Source organism: Neocloeon triangulifer, unplaced genomic scaffold, assembly GCF_031216515.1.
Source record: "Neocloeon triangulifer isolate White Clay Creek 2 clone unplaced genomic scaffold, ASM3121651v1 ptg000014l, whole genome shotgun sequence".
Taxonomy (NCBI): Eukaryota; Metazoa; Arthropoda; class Insecta; order Ephemeroptera; family Baetidae; genus Neocloeon; species Neocloeon triangulifer.
This window is the reverse complement of record NW_026775556.1, coordinates 6,917,446-6,933,294: the sequence shown is the minus strand read 5'-3', so window position 1 is coordinate 6,933,294 and position 15,849 is coordinate 6,917,446. Positions and strand designations below refer to the sequence as shown.

Sequence of the window (15,849 nt, the reverse complement as noted above, 5' to 3'; positions counted from 1 at the left end):
TACGTACGCCGTGTGTATTATGCCTTTCATCTCTCTCTCACCTGCAATAGCAGTACGGAGCGCGTCGAGAGGTAGCAAAAGTGAAATCAGTTTCTCCGCATGCATGGAGGTAGGGGCCTTGCTTTTCGTCCGGTGCGGCCACCGGCACCACTTAATTTTACGCGTTCAGTTCGCGTGGTCTCCGCACAAGAGCGAATTATTTTGATTGAATGGTTGCTTCAGGTGGTGAACCAATAAAGGACACGCGACACGCAAAAACACGCACAAATTACAATATATTTATTTACTAACGCTCAAGTGGGCTCATCATTCTTTATGGAAAGTTCAAATGTTTAATCTGTAAAAACATAAAATTCATAGCAATAAAAACGTTTCCTTTATTTTTATTTTTGAATTCTGTTTGTTTTTTCGCCTTAATAACTCAATAATGTAGTATCTGTGCTTTATTTGTAAAAATTTACTATCAAATAATAAGCGGAAAATCCATTCCTTAATTTAATTAAGTATTTTACAACATTTTTTCATACTTTTTGCATGTATAAGGAATAGTTGAATCTGAAATATATTTTTTCCCTTTTTTATATTACAAGGGTTAGTATTAATTAAGTCTAATGAACTTTCTTCTTTCCTGATAGAATGTGGGCCAAAAAGAGAATAAAATGCACAATCCATTCTCTGAAATTGCACGTTTCAGCGCCTGTATAAGCATTTTATTACATTAAAAAACGACATGAGCTTGAGCACATACACATCTCTCGCGGTTGTTGCTCTGCAGGCGAGAGTCTTACAAGAAGTGTAATTGATGTCAATTAAATTTCTATGTCCACTCCTGCAACGATCTATTTTTATAATAAAATGCGTTTTGATTTGCAAGCACACGCCTCTGTTCGTGTTGAGCCAGAAAGGATGAATGACTTGCGTTGACGGCATTTGACAGCCGTTAGAAATAATTTTGCAACAGCACGGCGGATGAATTGCGAGTTCCAGCTCATTGTGAAATTGCTGCTAATTTCATCAATTAATCGCATGTGCATAGAGCAATAAATAAAATGAAGTCATAATGTGTATTGCAATTGCATTCAATAAGGGAATCGTGACCCTTCACCAATCATTTCCCAGAATCTGCAGCTTCGGGGTTGGATGTGAGCAAAAAATTTCACTTCACTTTTTGAGAAGAAAAATGCAAAACACTGCCAAAGTGTCGCTTTGAGCGCAGGTGTGTAGTAAAGCGATTAAATTTCAGGAAGACTGCTGGGTTACTAATTGGAGTGGCTGTAAAATTTTCTAGTCGGCATCACGCACCACTGCCCGCTGCTAATCAAAATCCAGTTTTTGTTCCGTGGACAAATAATACACACACGATATATGTCATCTTTCTTTCTCGCGAGAACGAAATGAGAAATCGACGGACACACTTCTGCTTTTCGATATCAGTCGCACGCAATCGCGATTCTCGGTCCGACAATGGCAAGTGAATAATTGGATCCCTTCGGTGAATGGCACAAAAAAAACGCTCGCTCGTGCATTCTTCTCGTTCGCTCGTAATTAATTCATTATCAGACTCACTACACACACACTGGTGCGGTTCAAAACTTTCCATGCACCTATAAACACTGCACCGCATCAAGGAAGTGACTTGAATTGTTTCCGCGCTGCTAATTTGAATGCATTGTCTCGCCCTCTGCGAAAAGTGTTGTGCATGTTTTATTACGCAATGTGATGAGGTTCAATTTGAATATAAAATAAAAATGGCTCCAATTGACACTTTTAGAAACTCTTTAAAATGCAGCTCATAACAAAACAAAATATCAAATTGCATAATATACAAATGCAGACATATTTTTAAAAAAAATTTTCAACAGGGAGAGATTTTAAAAGTGAAAAATTATTTTTCATTAAAAAATGCGTTATATACATGTTATATATGATTAAAATCTTTTTTGGTGATGTAAATATTTAAGTGTAGGAAATTTTGGATGGCGGTATTATATCTTGCCTTGATTCCTTTCTTAGACTGATGATTTAAATGTGGTTTAAATCGCACCTTCAATTTGAAAGTTATAAGAGCACAGTTTTAAAAGATTAATATTAGTGACTTAATATTTCAGGTCAATTTAGAAAATAGCACAACTTTTGCTCCTATAGTAGAGAAAACGAAATTATATAAAATCTTCCTCTTTAATTTTACCTTACTATTAGCACCTTATGTTAAATTTACAACGTTACCTTGCCCTAGCTTTATTGTGCACATGGGTCACAAAGTCCTTTATTTAATATGTTGCATCTGTTGCATGAATGAGAAATAAGTTGAAATTAATTTTTACTCTTGTCGTTTTCTCTAAAAATGGCACTTAAAACTTTAGCAGTCGTTTTTCAATTTAACAGCTCCTAACGCGAGAGTCTGTTTGCCTCTGCGTAAATACACAAAGTAATTATTGACATTTTGTAAATGCTGGTCATTCAGGACTCTCTCTTGGTTTGAAAATTGTTGCCTGCTCTGCTTGACGAACCGCCGAGCATCTCGAACGTCTTAAAATTTTATCTTCGTCGGTTGCAGTTGCAAGCGAGATGCACGACTATGAGTAACGAAAAGCAGCGGCAATAATTTTATATCGCGAGGAAAGGAAAGCATATTATCTCCATTTATCTCGGGCATTGGCAGACAGGAAACCAAACCCATAATCAAATCGTATCAATCAAAGGCACCGCAGAAGTGAACTAAATACTCAACTGCGTTGATTTCTTTCTGATGGAATTTGTCCATTATGCTCGGAAATAATTTGTAAATGGAAAAAAGTAAATTAAAGATTGAAAGTTCTGTGTACCACTTTTTCCGTCAACATTTGTGGGTTTTGCAGTTTGGATTTGAATGGGAGTAAAACGGTATGCCACGGTTCAGCAGATCGTTTACGGTGGTCACAAAAGAAATTATTTTATTGCCACTTTTACACTCCTTGGCCGCGAGATAAAATCTTTCTATCTTCCTTCGCGCTTGCACGGCAGCACTCGAGCTATTCTCACGCTAACTTGCTTCTCCACAACGAGCAAATACTTAATATGCTCTATATATTGCAAGCTGGTCATTAATCCAGATTCTTTTAGATAAGCATGCAAAACTTGACTCCTTTGAAGGATCCGATTATACATATAAAAAAAATTCAGTAGAATAAGCTTTAGACACATCTTGCGAGCACAATCGTTTGCTGATTTCTGGATAATGCCATGAAAAACTGTTTGCTTATTTTTCAAAGTTCATAAGCGAATTCATGAATTGTATATTAGCTAGAGTTGTAAACAAGCGTGATCAGAAAGATCAGAAATAAATTCGAAGTTTAAATACATTGACAAAGGGCCAACATATTTGATATTTTATTGCAAAGTCAGAAGTTTTATACTTTCTTTATTACTTTTAAAAAGTAACGCGCAGTTATATAAAAAGAGGTTAAGATGGGAATGACAAAATTTTATAATGCGTTCATTCCATTCGGATAAAATTTTGAGGAAAAAAAAATATATTTTTTTGTTTAATTTTGTAAATATACCAAATTAAACATTAATAAAATTTTATAAGGAAATCGACATTTTAGGATTAATTTTTTTTTTCATTTTTATTAAACCTTCATTGTTTTAATCTGAGGGTATGTACCAATCATTCCAACTGACAGTCAGTAAAATGCTTGGCATTAAATAATAATAGAAAATCAAAAATTATGCAAGCTGTTTACAGCAAGTGCATGTAGAGGCAGTCAGGGCGATTTGCAGTGTCATGTCTGTCGGCGGCGGACTAAATTAACCTGGATTCCCTTTCTATATAATGAGAGAAGCTCTCGCACTTGGGAAACCGCAGCTCCATCCTGGCGGAACATCTCATTAGAGGCTTTGCTACGCGAATGTGTGCGCCCAGTCACGAGCTGCGGAATTGCCGTTCGCATTTTCGTGCAATTTATTTCGCCCTTGCCGAAAATCGCAACACGGTGAGTGCGAAACATCTGGTTCTGTTTGCACTTGAGAAGGCGTCAGATCGTAAAGTTCAATTATTAAACTCTACCATCAATTATTACTGCCAGACTAGTCGAGGTGACGCATTGCAGAAGAGTTTCTACATTATTTTGACATTTTTGACTATTTGGAACATATCGTTTCATAACAAAGCCTCGTAAAATTATGCATCCATGAAAGTGTCAAAGTAAAATTAATTTCAACAGAAAAATAAACAACAATTATTTTTTTATCGCTTTTGCTCACATGAAATCTTTCTTTGTTCAGTATAATAGCGTAGTTAAAAAAAAGGTTATAGTGAAATTTATGTAGTATTTTAAGAGTCTTAAAATTTAGTTCAATATTTTCAAAATTTCAAATCTTATTATTATTATTATTGTAATTTACTTCAAAAAATACCTTTAGTAATGACTGACGATGATAAAAAGTTAGCTTTGCATTTAATTAAACACGTTTGTCCCTAACAATGAGTTTAATACAGAAAAACAAATCAAAATTTTTATTTATTTTTTTCATTATTATTATTATTATTATTATTTTTTTTTTTTTTTTTTTTTTTTTGATAAAATTTGGATTGCAATTACAATTCCTTGTCCTTATTTTGCTGACCCACTCAATGGTTTTTAGCTCTCAGTTGCTATGCACAACGTGCAAAGCGATTACTTTTAATTGGACAAGTTCAAAAGAACCTGCATAACGGGTGGCAACACGCAATATCAAAATAAAAGCAGTCTCTTGGAATATTTAGCGTTGGCGAATGCGGCTGATTTTTTTTATACAAGAAGGTCCTTTTTACCGCAGGAACAACTTCCTTAAAAGTGTGTCTGCGGTGACATAATCGTAGCCGGACGGGTCCACTTTTTACCGTCGCTGCTCCACTTGCATTTTGCTCAGTGTAGAGAGTTAGGCAATCCCCGTTTAATGAGCGCATATAACCGGAGTGCCCGCATTATAATGTCAAAAAGTTGTTTTACGAGAGGGCCGGCAATTTTACGTCGCACAGCAGAAGACAAGAAGACTAATGTTTAAAAACGGATAATTCGCTCCTAAGGTGTGTGAAAAACTAAAAGTATGAGTGTCATTTTGACAAGCGGCAAAACCCAAACTTCCTGACATTAACAATTTATTGCGGAAAAGAAAATTTTTGGTGAAAGTAAAATAGTTGCAACAATTTTGATCTTTTTAATGCATCAAGGTGACATTTTCTGATATTTTCTACTCTGCTTCTTTTTCAGCATTGTCAAAGTAAAATTGGAATTAATAAATCCGTTGAACAATTCCACGAAAAATAATTAAATGACCTAATTTTATTCTGACAAGCAATTTATTTGCTGTCAGAAAATTAAAAACATACATTTTATTAATTATTAAGTAATTTGAAAATGTAAAAAAAATTCCATGTGATCGATTCACCAGCATCAATGAGAGTTGTGTATGCTACTGTTTGTGAGAGCAAAGAGCAAATGAGTTGCCAGCATAATATCTGAAAACTATGCAACCTGCGCAACACGTTCGCAGAGCGGGCCGCTCTAAATTTAGGCGCGGCTACATTTGCTGGATCTCAATTAAAAGAGGTTCCACTTTTTTTATTATGCCAAAACTGGTTCCTTAAGTCGGTATTAAATAGCCGGTTATGTTCTAAAATTTTAATCCAGAACTATAAAAATCTAACAAGTAGCGTGAGGCTCTGCGCTAATATGACAAGCTATATTTTATATGAGTTTATTTTTAAATTAAGCTTGATGGTTAGGCGCAAATTTAGGGCTATTTATATCAAATGTGCTTCTTTCATAAATAGTTCAAGTAATTTTATTATTTGGTTTGTCAATGAAAATTCGCAGATATTTTTTTATAATTTTTTTTATTTTTTCAGTTTTACACAGAATTTGTAAAAAAGATCCATGTGCATATGCATTGTGTTCTCTTTTATATTAAACTTCAGCAGAAAATAGCAAAATATCGTAATCTCTTTACAGTTAACAGGTCCAATAATTTTTCCATGAGAAACATAAAATGAAATAGTGAATTACTAAAAAAATATAGTAACGTTTATCTTATTTACATAATATTGCAAAATTAAATCACAGCTTGCCATATCCCAAACCCAAGTTACCCGTGCCGTATCCACTGCTATACCCTCCAAGACCCAAAGATGAGGCTCCCAGTCCGAGAGAGTGGGCACCTCCCTGTCCATAGCCGTAGTATCCACCCTTAATCGGGGTGGCAACAGGAACGGGAACGTGCTTCACAATGGGAACAGGTACATGGCGAACAATGGGGACCGGAACGGCCACAGTCTTTACAACAGGAACAGCCACTGTCTTCACAACTGGAACAGGAACCGGATGGGGTACGGCCACGGTGCGAGTGATTGTGACGGGCAGTGAGCTGTGCAGACCAAGACCAGAGCCCAAACCAAGGCCTCCATAACCAAGACCGCCAATGTTGTCGATGCCCAGTCCAGAGTGGCCTCCAAGACCCCCAAGTCCTAGACCGGAGTAGCCGCCCAGACCGCCGAGTCCCAAGCCCGAGTAGCCTCCGAGGCCAATTCCAGAGCCGAGCGAGAGGCCTTCAAGTCCCAAACTTGCAGTGCCCAGGTCGGCGGCGCCTTGCTTTCCCTTCTCAGCTGCAGCAGGGGCTGCGGCCTCCTGCGAGGCACTGACCACAACGGCCGCTAACAAAACGCACACCTGTTCAATAACAATTTGGTTTTTTAATAAATAATTTGATTATTTGCTTCAAACCAAATAATGCGAAATGGGCCTAATTGGTTTTACTTACAAAGGTCCTCATGATCCGGCTCGTGTGCGGCTCGAAAGAAAGTGATTGAACCTCTGCCAACTTGCTCTCTTTTTATACTGTCGGGTACTTTTGCGAATTTATACAGTGGCCAAAAATAACCAACTAGTTACTGGAAAGTGATCAGGAAGTCTACTTCTCTTTTTGCATTATTCAGCCCATTTGGGAGAACTGGTCCACCATCTCAGTAATGCATTTAGTTTTTTTGTACCTCAGGAATCATTATTATCTAACAATCCATCACGCACAAACTTGTATTACATGTGGATATCGAATATCAACTGCTTTTAGTTTAGTGCGTAATTTATGACAGGTAGTAATTTCTGCACTTATACGCAAAACAATTATTTTTTTTTCACACAAAAAAAAAACAGTATCCTTTTCCTTATTCTAGATTTTTAATTAGAATACCAATATTTCAAAATTGTTGCTGTGTGTATTATTCTATTATTTTGAACAAAGTACCACGTTGTGTAAATGTATTTCTTCAATTTTATTGAATCCAGTACAAAATATTAGTCATATTTATCAACAGGTCTTCTGACCAATTATCGATGAATCTATTCTGGGCCCGAAAATTTAGGGCCTAAAACTCTAGGTATAAAAAAAAAGTGAAAAATTTACTGCTCTTTCTATTTGCTTCTATCCCGACCTTCTGTGCCATAATACGACTTCTCCAGCTCATGGAGAAGATGGTCCTCCTCATGGTATGTTTCCCAAGCTTTCTCTAAAAGTAAATAAAACAAGCTTGAGGGTAGTCAAAAAACCGTAAGCATGAATCCGACGCTTATTTAGCCTACCATTGAAATTGCATGGTGGCTTAAAATAAAAATAGACTAAGACAAATTAGGCTTTAGTACAAGTTATTGCAAAAAGAAAAAAGATAATATATTTTTATGGAGGCAGAAATATTTAAATTAAGCGAAATTGCAAGTGAATCTCGGCTTCATCCAATTTTCCTGCCATGAAGGCTCTCACTGCTTTTCCATAATTACTATCTTCCAATCTAGTGAAATATAAATATGAAGATTATTCCCATTCTACTTACTCTCGCAAGCTTTGGAGCAATAGTAGTTGACATCAGGGAAATCAGTTTTGGCACATTCACTGCAGGTAATGTAATTCAATTTGTTGGATTCCTTCTTTTTGCATACATGACAAGTGCGGCGCTCCTTATCTTTTGTTTGCTGCTCCAAAACCTTCAAAACTATAAGGGAAAATTATAAAATATTAGATTTTATTACACATCTCCCTTTAACAAATTACCTTCTTTGGTGGGCTTCAAGAATTTCTTGCACTTTGATGTCTTCTCATCAGCACAAGCACTGGTGCTCTCCGACGAATTATCTTCGTCTTCATTCTCAATATTTGCTGGGCAACACGAGCAGGTGCATGTTTTTTTTAGGCCTTCCTGGAAAATGTTTTCACTCATCATTCTTGCTGTCTCGTGATCAACAGCAAAGAGGTCCTCAAAAACATTTTTCATTGCTGAAATATTTAAAGAATTGGTAATAATTTACACTTGATAAAATATAAAAAAATGCACCATTTTCAAATTCCTTTTTGGCCTCTTCTTCCTCTTCAATTGAAGCAAAGTGTTTAGGAGACTCCTCTTTTTTAGGCAGTGGTGCAGAGCGAAATTGCAAGTGAATCTCGGCTTCATCCAATTTTCCTGCCATGAAGGCTCTCACTGCTTTTCCATAGTTACTATCTTCCAACTTACTCTTGGTAGTCTTCAGATTCTTGACCAATTCTCTGGCTCTACGAAGAAACTTCCACACATTGCTAAATTTTTAAAGTATGACCCCCCATGAATTATTTTTAATTTCAAGATAAAAACCAAAAAAACTCACAACAACACTCCAAAGGCATCTTCAATAAACTGTCCATCTTGGTTATCGCTTGGGGCAAATTTGGAAGTCCTGATGAAAAAAGGGACACTTTGTTTAACAAAAAATATGAAATACAAGACATTTCTGTTATACCTCAAATAGAGAAGGCTCCTCCAGCAATGCGCCTCTTTCTCAGCAATGCTCAATTGGGACATCACATTTCTGAACTCTGAACCATGATCAAAACTTTGTTCGTGGTTTATTACAATCATCATAGTGAGTGTTGCCCGGTTGAGGGTAACCAGACGATCCAATTTGGGGGAATTGCAGGTATTCAATTTTGTGTACTTCTTAATCTTAAAAGAATTAGAAATGAAAAAAGATTTATTTCAAATATGACACTAATGTAAAAAACCTCTGATTCATTTATGCATGTGTCAAAGAAGATCTGTAAATTTGTGCCAAGCTGCTCTTGGAAGATTTTTGATGCACTGGCCCTCATGTTTTTGCAAAATGCCATAGTTTGCTGAGGTGTGTCAAAACACCAATTCATACTGCTGAAAACCTCCATGAGGTTTTGGCTGAATTTTCCCTTCAAAAAGTCAATGGTGCCAAAGGTGATTTGCAGAAGCTTAAATGGTATAATAAATTATGGATTTATATCTCTCAGTACATTTAACAAATAACGTACCTTATTTTGAATAGCCAATGTGTTGCTCTTTAAAAGTGAGATTGAAAGCTCGCTGGAAGGAACCTCAGGCAACGGGTATTTTTGATATTTTTGTAGCAGCTTAACAAGCACACTAAAAAGTAAAGATTTTCCTTGACGGCTAAGACCATCGCTATCCAGCAGACCAAAGTAGCTAGGGAGGAGATATTGCATGATGGGTGTGTGGGCCGGAACACTTTTTCCTTCAGACGCCTCCTTGAAAATCACCTTCAACTGGGCTGACAAGGTCTTCTTGAGCCAATATTTGCAGTCTTTGGGGCCAAACTCAAACATGCACGGGACTGGCAAAATATAAATCAAGATCAATTTCTTTATAATCATTAGTAAGAGATATAATAGTTACCGTCTTCCATGATCCACTCTTTTCTTGTGGCAAATGGATCAGGCACACCCGTTTGTTGCACCTTTAGCTGTTTGATGGAGCTGATCAAAGCTGAGTAATTGGATTCCTTGCCTTCGTTAATCGGAGCCTCCGGTATAAAATCACAGAGGTTTCCAACAAGAAGCGCAATTCTATACAGGTGCTCCAACTCAAAGAGTTGGTAAGATTGGCGAACAAGAGTAGCAATCAAGTTCTAAAATTAATTAGTTATCATTAATGTCTAAAATATATATTTTTTCATATAAAAATAAGATATAAATTAAATATTTTCACCTCTTTTTTGCTTCCTAGAAGCATTTTGCACCTGTGCCCAGCACTAAGCAAAACCAAGCAGTGGCAACCGATCTTTCCAATTAATTCCATCTTGCCATAGTCACCATCTAAATAACAATTTTATTAGTCTTGTATTCAATTTAGATTGTTAGACACTACCTTGCATTGCACTAATCGGTTTATCAAACTTATCAGTGTCAAGCTCAGTATGCATGATTCTTGGTTTATCTTCCCAAGGGACGAATTGCATGTGGGTAATTACTCCAACAATTTCCTTCACAAATTTTCCCTTCTTGCTCCAACCACTGTCTCTGACCAAACTGTAGGCAGTGTTGTTCAACAATCCTAAACAAAAATAAATGTTTAGAAATTTTAAAGGATTAGCAAAAATTATACTTTATCACCATGAAAATTGGGGGTGTAGGACCAGGTCCCTACTGACTTTTCAGGGTTCCTCCATTGGTTTAAAATGCTCACCGCAGTCTTGCTTACAAGCATTTCATTGCAATCAGGTTTCTTCAAATGTAAATCAATATAGTAGAGAAAGTTCCTTAAGAGAAGAAAAACTTGATTAATAAATGTAAAATTTGCTTCCGTTTTGGCTGCAATACCAAGGATGTTGGGAGTAAAACTTGCTAACATCTTTGTCGAGATCATAGCTAGGGACACTGACGAATTTGCCCTTGCTTGAAAGTGAGCACTTTGCCGCAAGGTTGCGCAAGCACTCGGTCCAGTCATTACTGCTGATGAGTTTGATGCAGTTGGTCACAGTCGGTGATATGGTTACAAAGTATGCATTGATTTCCTCGTACAAGTTGCTTTCATGCACATAAATGCCTAGCAAGATGAGCTCTTTGATCATTTTGACAAAAGAGAGCACTTCCGTAACAGCCTCTGCATGTTTTGCTGGCACTGGCCAGAATCTGAGAGGAGCAGTGTGCAACTCAAACTAAAGAGTTAAATGAATAATTTAGAGTTTTCATAGATACAAAAATGCCTCTATGTACCTTGAGAATAGCAGATAGGGCAACTGCGAACCACTGCTGCCGGATGGTGTAGTTTGAGTAAAACTGCCTTTGAACTGAATTGCACTCGAGAAAATCGCTCACATTGGAAATCCAGTCTTCGGGCTTCAAAGCTTTAGGCACATTCCAGTGCATCAGAGTCTGTTTGATGGCCAAAAGGTGAGTTTGATTTTCAAAGTTGGCGCATTTGCCAGTTGGAGAGGTGGCTCTCACATGACGCATCAGTTCACTTCCAGAGAGCAGCAAACACCAAGAAGCAAACCAGGCCGAGATGCACAGGCTGTGCTGTCCATCCAGTTTCCTCTTGTGATATTTCAAGGCCAAGACAGGAGGAACGGCCAGTTGGAAACACTCAAATTTCAACTTGACAAGTCTGTCTGAAGGAAAAGCCTCAAACGGTAGTTTGTTATTAGGAACATGCTGAAATAATTTATATTTTATTTGCAAATGCAATAAGTAAAATGTATAGCGTATTTAAAAAAACAAAACACACAAACCCGTCTTAAGACGTCAAACACACTTTCCCACTCTTCGTCGGCCAAGCAGGGAGGCAATTTTGAACAGGTTTCTGGTTTCCAAGGCATAGTCTCCATCATTTTCAGACTGAACATGTTCTCCGTCGAGATGGTCTCGCTTTCAGGAAGAACCTTCTGCTTCTTCTTATTCCACCAGGCAATGTCCTTTTGCGGTACCTGCAAGACGATCTTGGCCAGGTCATCCCTCCATTTGTCCTTCAAGTACTCCTCCAGTTCTTTGGGTTGCCAGGTCTTCTGGCGCCACACATCTGGCATTTTCCAGCCTTGCAGGGGAGACTCGCCCTTCAGAAGACTTTGCAGAAGCTGGACAATAAAAGCTGCAGTACGACTGGAAATGCTGCAGACTTGAACAACCTGATGTGGAAAAATACGGATAAAAATATTTCATGGAGCATTTAAAAAATTATATTACTTGGTCTTTCACTTCAAGCTGCTCGGCAGGACTGAGAACTCCCTTACTGTATTCACGAAATAACTTTTCCAATTTTTGAGGAAGTAAATGTCCATAAAGCTTGTTTGACGTATCTTTGTGACCCAATCGCTCAACTAAACATTTTAATTTATAAATTATCAATCCTTTACACTATAAAATCTCATATCTAAATTTCCTTACATTTTTTAATTAAAACTTTGATTAAAATGCATTTGAACATTTAGATTATAGAACGTGTATTAATTATCTTATGCTTACTATTGTCAAGGAGTGAAGGAGTTTGGAATTTGCTCTCCATGCTAGCAACGTCTGACAAGTAAGTGAGCATTTTGGCTGGTCTGCAAAATAATTACAAACAAAACGTGTACGTATTTTAACTTTGGTTCATATAAACTCTGTTACCCTTTCTTGCCACAAAGCTTTCGCAGGAGTTCGACAAACACCAGGTCAGTAGACTCAAACAGGTAAAAGTTGCCATACACTTCCATCATCGCATCTCTGAATGTGATTAAAGCTTTTGTCCAGAAAACAATATCCTGCTTTTTGTCTGGTTGATTAGAAAAAAAGACAATTTTTTGTTCTAAACACATGCCTGCTTGGCGATGATTCCCTTGCAGGTTTCTCTGTTTTTGTCGAGAAAGGCAACCTCATCTTCAATTAGTGCGTCCAACTTATAGTTGTTGAACCACAGGCCCAATGTTGGCGATCTTTTAGGATCCATTCCTATTACCAGGATGGTCAAAGCCGATTCTAGAAAAAGGATTAATTATAAACAATCTTTAAACCACTTATCCATAAAAATCCTGAAAAATTTGATGCAAGGATTTACATAACACATCATTTTATTCAATGTGCATAGCAGTTATATTGGAAAAAAAAATACATATTTTATGATTTTCATAATAACTGAAATGAATAAGACGAATCTCCATAGAAAGTAAAGCGTACGAAGACGCAATAACATAGTACCAAAAATTAGCTTAACTCTTTGTTGATGCCCCCAAAAATGAATCAGCTGCTAATGCCTTTTCTTAGGCGCCTTATTTACATATTCATGTGTGTAATGAAAACATAATAATTACGTAAAGTACGAAAATTCAAACTCAAATCAAACCTAAAAAATGCGCTTATAAACCTGCGTCGTTGTCTGAAGATCACGATGCGAATGCGAGTTTTGCGAAATGCCAATGCCAATGTCGTAGGCTGAAATGTGCCTCTCAAAGCCAACGGTTCAAAGATGAACGGAACAATTCCAAAATTCGGGTGAATTCCTCCCTAGCCAAGAACGCTGCTACAACTACTAACAACGCTTTGAACTAGTGTGATGTGAACGCTGCCGATTATGCTAGGAGATCGTGGTTCGACTGCGGAGTGCGGATAGCGCCGTGTGCGCCGTGCGGCTTCTCTCAATTTCTCAAAGTGAGACGAAACACGAACGGCGAAGAAAAATCTTCGCGTAAGCCGACAAAAGCACCCCCTCGCGCAACACGCAGCAACACAAAAACAGTGGACACACATCCTCACACATTCTCACACGACGACACGTCATCTATAAGGTATGTAATCAATGTGATGTGTAGCGCATAACAGAAAATAACACGGCATAGGAAAAAAAAGTCGCTAAAACTGCATTTTCATCTCTGCTCTATTTCTATGCATCGCACGCGTCAAAAACAGCATGCTTACAATGCTGTAAACGAAAAATACTTTCAAATTTTAAACTTCATAAATATTTCCCAAACCGTAAACTTTCTAAATTACAGCAAGGGTTTTATAATTAAAATATTCTCAATTTCCAGCCGCCGCTTATAGGAAACCGAGATTTGTTTGAATAATAAATTATACATGATAAGGTTGTAACTACATATTTCGTATTTCTTTTTTTCAAAATTTCTTGAGGAAAATAAAAACCTTTTAGCCTATTAAATCTGCAGGCTACTTTTCGCTTGTCGTTCAATAATTTATGATTAATAAAATAACATAATACATAACAATTTTTTTAATTTTTCTCTTTAAAAAGTATCTTTTCACAACATCAAAAGGCACATTCAAAATCTTCACATAATATTTGATTAAGGTGCAAAATTCAATTCAATACATATTTATTCCGCATTAGTTCACAATATTTACAACGATCTTTCATATTTTTCCAAGCGACGATGAGAAAAAATAAGTAAGGAAAATTGTGTAAAGGTTTCAATGAGACTAGTTTTCAAAAAAGATATAAAATTTTATTTTTTCGCCCTTGAATTGCAATAATTTTTTATATCTTAAATTTTACTAGAAGAAATCACTATGCTTTCATTCTGATTTAATTAAAATTGATCTTTTAACTTGTGCAAAAAATTTAATGCTAACAGGGGATTTTCAATTGATTAATAAATTAGTTATCCACTCTGGTTCAATTGAAATAACACACATTAATTTTCAATGCATACATTTTTTTATTTCACAATACCTGTTGAACATGTTTGCGATCTGCAGAACTCACTTATTAGCATGTTTTACATGCTAATTAGCATTCACGTGACATGGGGGCAAAATGTCAAATATTTTTGTTTGGATTCACAAGTTGGCCTTGACGTGCTCCACCTCGCCAACGATGGCTATAGCATCAATCTCAATTTTGGCGCCCTGTAATATAGAACGTTTAAAATTTGCGAAGATTTGGATAATATTCTCATAATTTTATATTACCAGAGGAAGCTTTGCGACTTGGTAAGCCATGCGGGCAGGATACGGCTCCTTGAAATCTGGCAAATGAGAAGAAAAAGTTGAATTATTTGTATTTTTCATTTCAAATGAAAGACTAGATAAAACCAGAATGCAGTTTCTAAATCTAATTAGTATAAAATTTAAAACTTACATTGCTTGTAAATTTCATTTACAACTCCAAAATCATTCAAGTCAGCCAGTAGCACAGTGGTCTTGACGACTAAAAAAATAATTCAAAGAATAGGATTTTTACCACCATCTCATTTTTTAATAAAACTGAAAATCAGAAAAAATCATTCATGGCGTTTTTCACTACAATCTCGATTTAAAATTCTTTTATATTTTTTTTCATATATATAAAAAAAAAAAATCAAAGTTTATCAAATCAAAGTATATTAAAAACCAATAATGTAAAATATTATGAAACATTAACTGACGAGTGATTGAATTTCTTTAAATACCTGTTTGCAATAATTATTATTTATTATTTTATGGTAATTAATTATGCATATTGCATACTTGAATTTTTTTAATATGAAAATTATTGTAGCATTATCTATCATACCACTTTCAAAAGAGGAGCCAGCAGCCTGTAAGACATTTCCAAGATGCATCAGAGCTTGCTTGGCCTCTGCAGAAACGCCACCTTCAACCAGAGACCCTTGGTCACTCGTCCCAACCATTCCAGACAGGTAGACCATATTATCGACTTGAATGGCTTGACTGAAATAATTAATTCCAATAAAATATGAAAATCAAACTGGATATTCAACATTTTTAAAATTTTCAATTGTGATTATATTTCATATTAAATTAATTTCAAATAAAAACAAAGCTAAGATAATTTGGTCTTAACCTGTATGGGGCCAAAGGCTTGGGGCCCAGAGCGGTAAAAATCGCCTTGCGGACAACTTTTGACATCTTTGCTGCTTGGTTGCTGGTCAGTAACTGGCCGAAGGGTGTGTAAGAGTAGCGACTTTTTAAATTAACTGTTTGTCCGGACCGAATCACAAGCCTCTAATTATCATACCAGCTGGTCTCCAAACGCGGTTCTCTCTTGGTGCTCTGCTCACCAGATAATAACACTGGCGATGCCGGTCCAAGGTCAATCTTACGGACCTTTGA

General features: G+C 36.5%; 3 protein-coding genes across 4 annotated transcripts; all 3 read right to left on the bottom strand.

The window, feature by feature from the left end:
• Window positions 1–5,841: 5,841 nt before the first annotated feature.
• Window positions 5,842–6,909, bottom strand: LOC132200966 (cuticle protein 79-like). Its single transcript, XM_059626795.1, has 2 exons — window positions 6,781–6,909; window positions 5,842–6,689 (listed from the first exon to the last, which is right to left on the bottom strand). Exons 1-2 carry the CDS (start codon window positions 6,790–6,792, stop codon window positions 6,081–6,083), a joined length of 621 nt encoding a protein of 206 aa, XP_059482778.1. The 5' UTR covers window positions 6,793–6,909; the 3' UTR covers window positions 5,842–6,080.
• A 346-nt stretch (window positions 6,910–7,255) lies between these two features.
• On the bottom strand, window positions 7,256–13,416 carry LOC132199987 (uncharacterized). Of its 2 annotated transcripts, none has more exons than XM_059625125.1 (20): window positions 13,124–13,416; window positions 12,602–12,759; window positions 12,412–12,545; window positions 12,268–12,347; window positions 11,989–12,122; window positions 11,538–11,930; window positions 11,023–11,460; window positions 10,627–10,964; window positions 10,420–10,565; window positions 10,175–10,360; window positions 10,016–10,122; window positions 9,704–9,935; window positions 9,322–9,641; window positions 9,046–9,261; window positions 8,784–8,986; window positions 8,652–8,720; window positions 8,345–8,583; window positions 8,065–8,286; window positions 7,847–8,005; window positions 7,256–7,525 (listed from the first exon to the last, which is right to left on the bottom strand). In XM_059625125.1, the coding sequence occupies exons 2-20, from the start codon at window positions 12,728–12,730 to the stop codon at window positions 7,431–7,433; spliced, it is 3,840 nt and encodes a 1,279-aa protein (XP_059481108.1). In that variant the 5' UTR covers window positions 12,731–12,759; window positions 13,124–13,416; the 3' UTR covers window positions 7,256–7,430. The 2 variants fall into 2 exon arrangements, with proteins under 2 accessions (XP_059481108.1, XP_059481109.1); XM_059625126.1 differs by having other exon boundaries at window positions 13,145–13,416.
• A 1,016-nt stretch (window positions 13,417–14,432) lies between these two features.
• LOC132199989 (2-iminobutanoate/2-iminopropanoate deaminase) lies at window positions 14,433–15,811 on the bottom strand. The gene is made up of 5 exons (XM_059625130.1): window positions 15,581–15,811; window positions 15,290–15,447; window positions 14,876–14,944; window positions 14,707–14,762; window positions 14,433–14,643 (listed from the first exon to the last, which is right to left on the bottom strand). The coding sequence occupies exons 1-5, from the start codon at window positions 15,643–15,645 to the stop codon at window positions 14,575–14,577; spliced, it is 417 nt and encodes a 138-aa protein (XP_059481113.1). The 5' UTR covers window positions 15,646–15,811; the 3' UTR covers window positions 14,433–14,574.
• Window positions 15,812–15,849: the final 38 nt, after the last annotated feature.

Excerpts from the sequence above, each read along its gene's own strand:
- LOC132199987 (XM_059625125.1), bottom strand. The coding sequence starts at position 12,730 with ATGGATCCTAAAAGATCGCCAACATTGGGCCTGTGGTTCAACAACTAT. Across the intron at positions 11,461-11,537 it reads TGTTTGACGTCTTAAGACGG|CATGTTCCTAATAACAAACT; the intron begins GTTTGTGTGTTT and ends AAATTATTTCAG. Across the intron at positions 8,721-8,783 it reads AGGAGCCTTCTCTATTTGAG|GACTTCCAAATTTGCCCCAA; the intron begins GTATAACAGAAA and ends TTTTTTCATCAG.
- LOC132199989 (XM_059625130.1), bottom strand. The coding sequence starts at position 15,645 with ATGTCAAAAGTTGTCCGCAAGGCGATTTTTACCGCTCTGGGCCCCAAG. Across the intron at positions 14,945-15,289 it reads TGGCTCCTCTTTTGAAAGTG|TCGTCAAGACCACTGTGCTA; the intron begins GTATGATAGATA and ends TTATTTTTTTAG. Across the intron at positions 14,644-14,706 it reads AAGTCGCAAAGCTTCCTCTG|GGCGCCAAAATTGAGATTGA; the intron begins GTAATATAAAAT and ends TCTATATTACAG.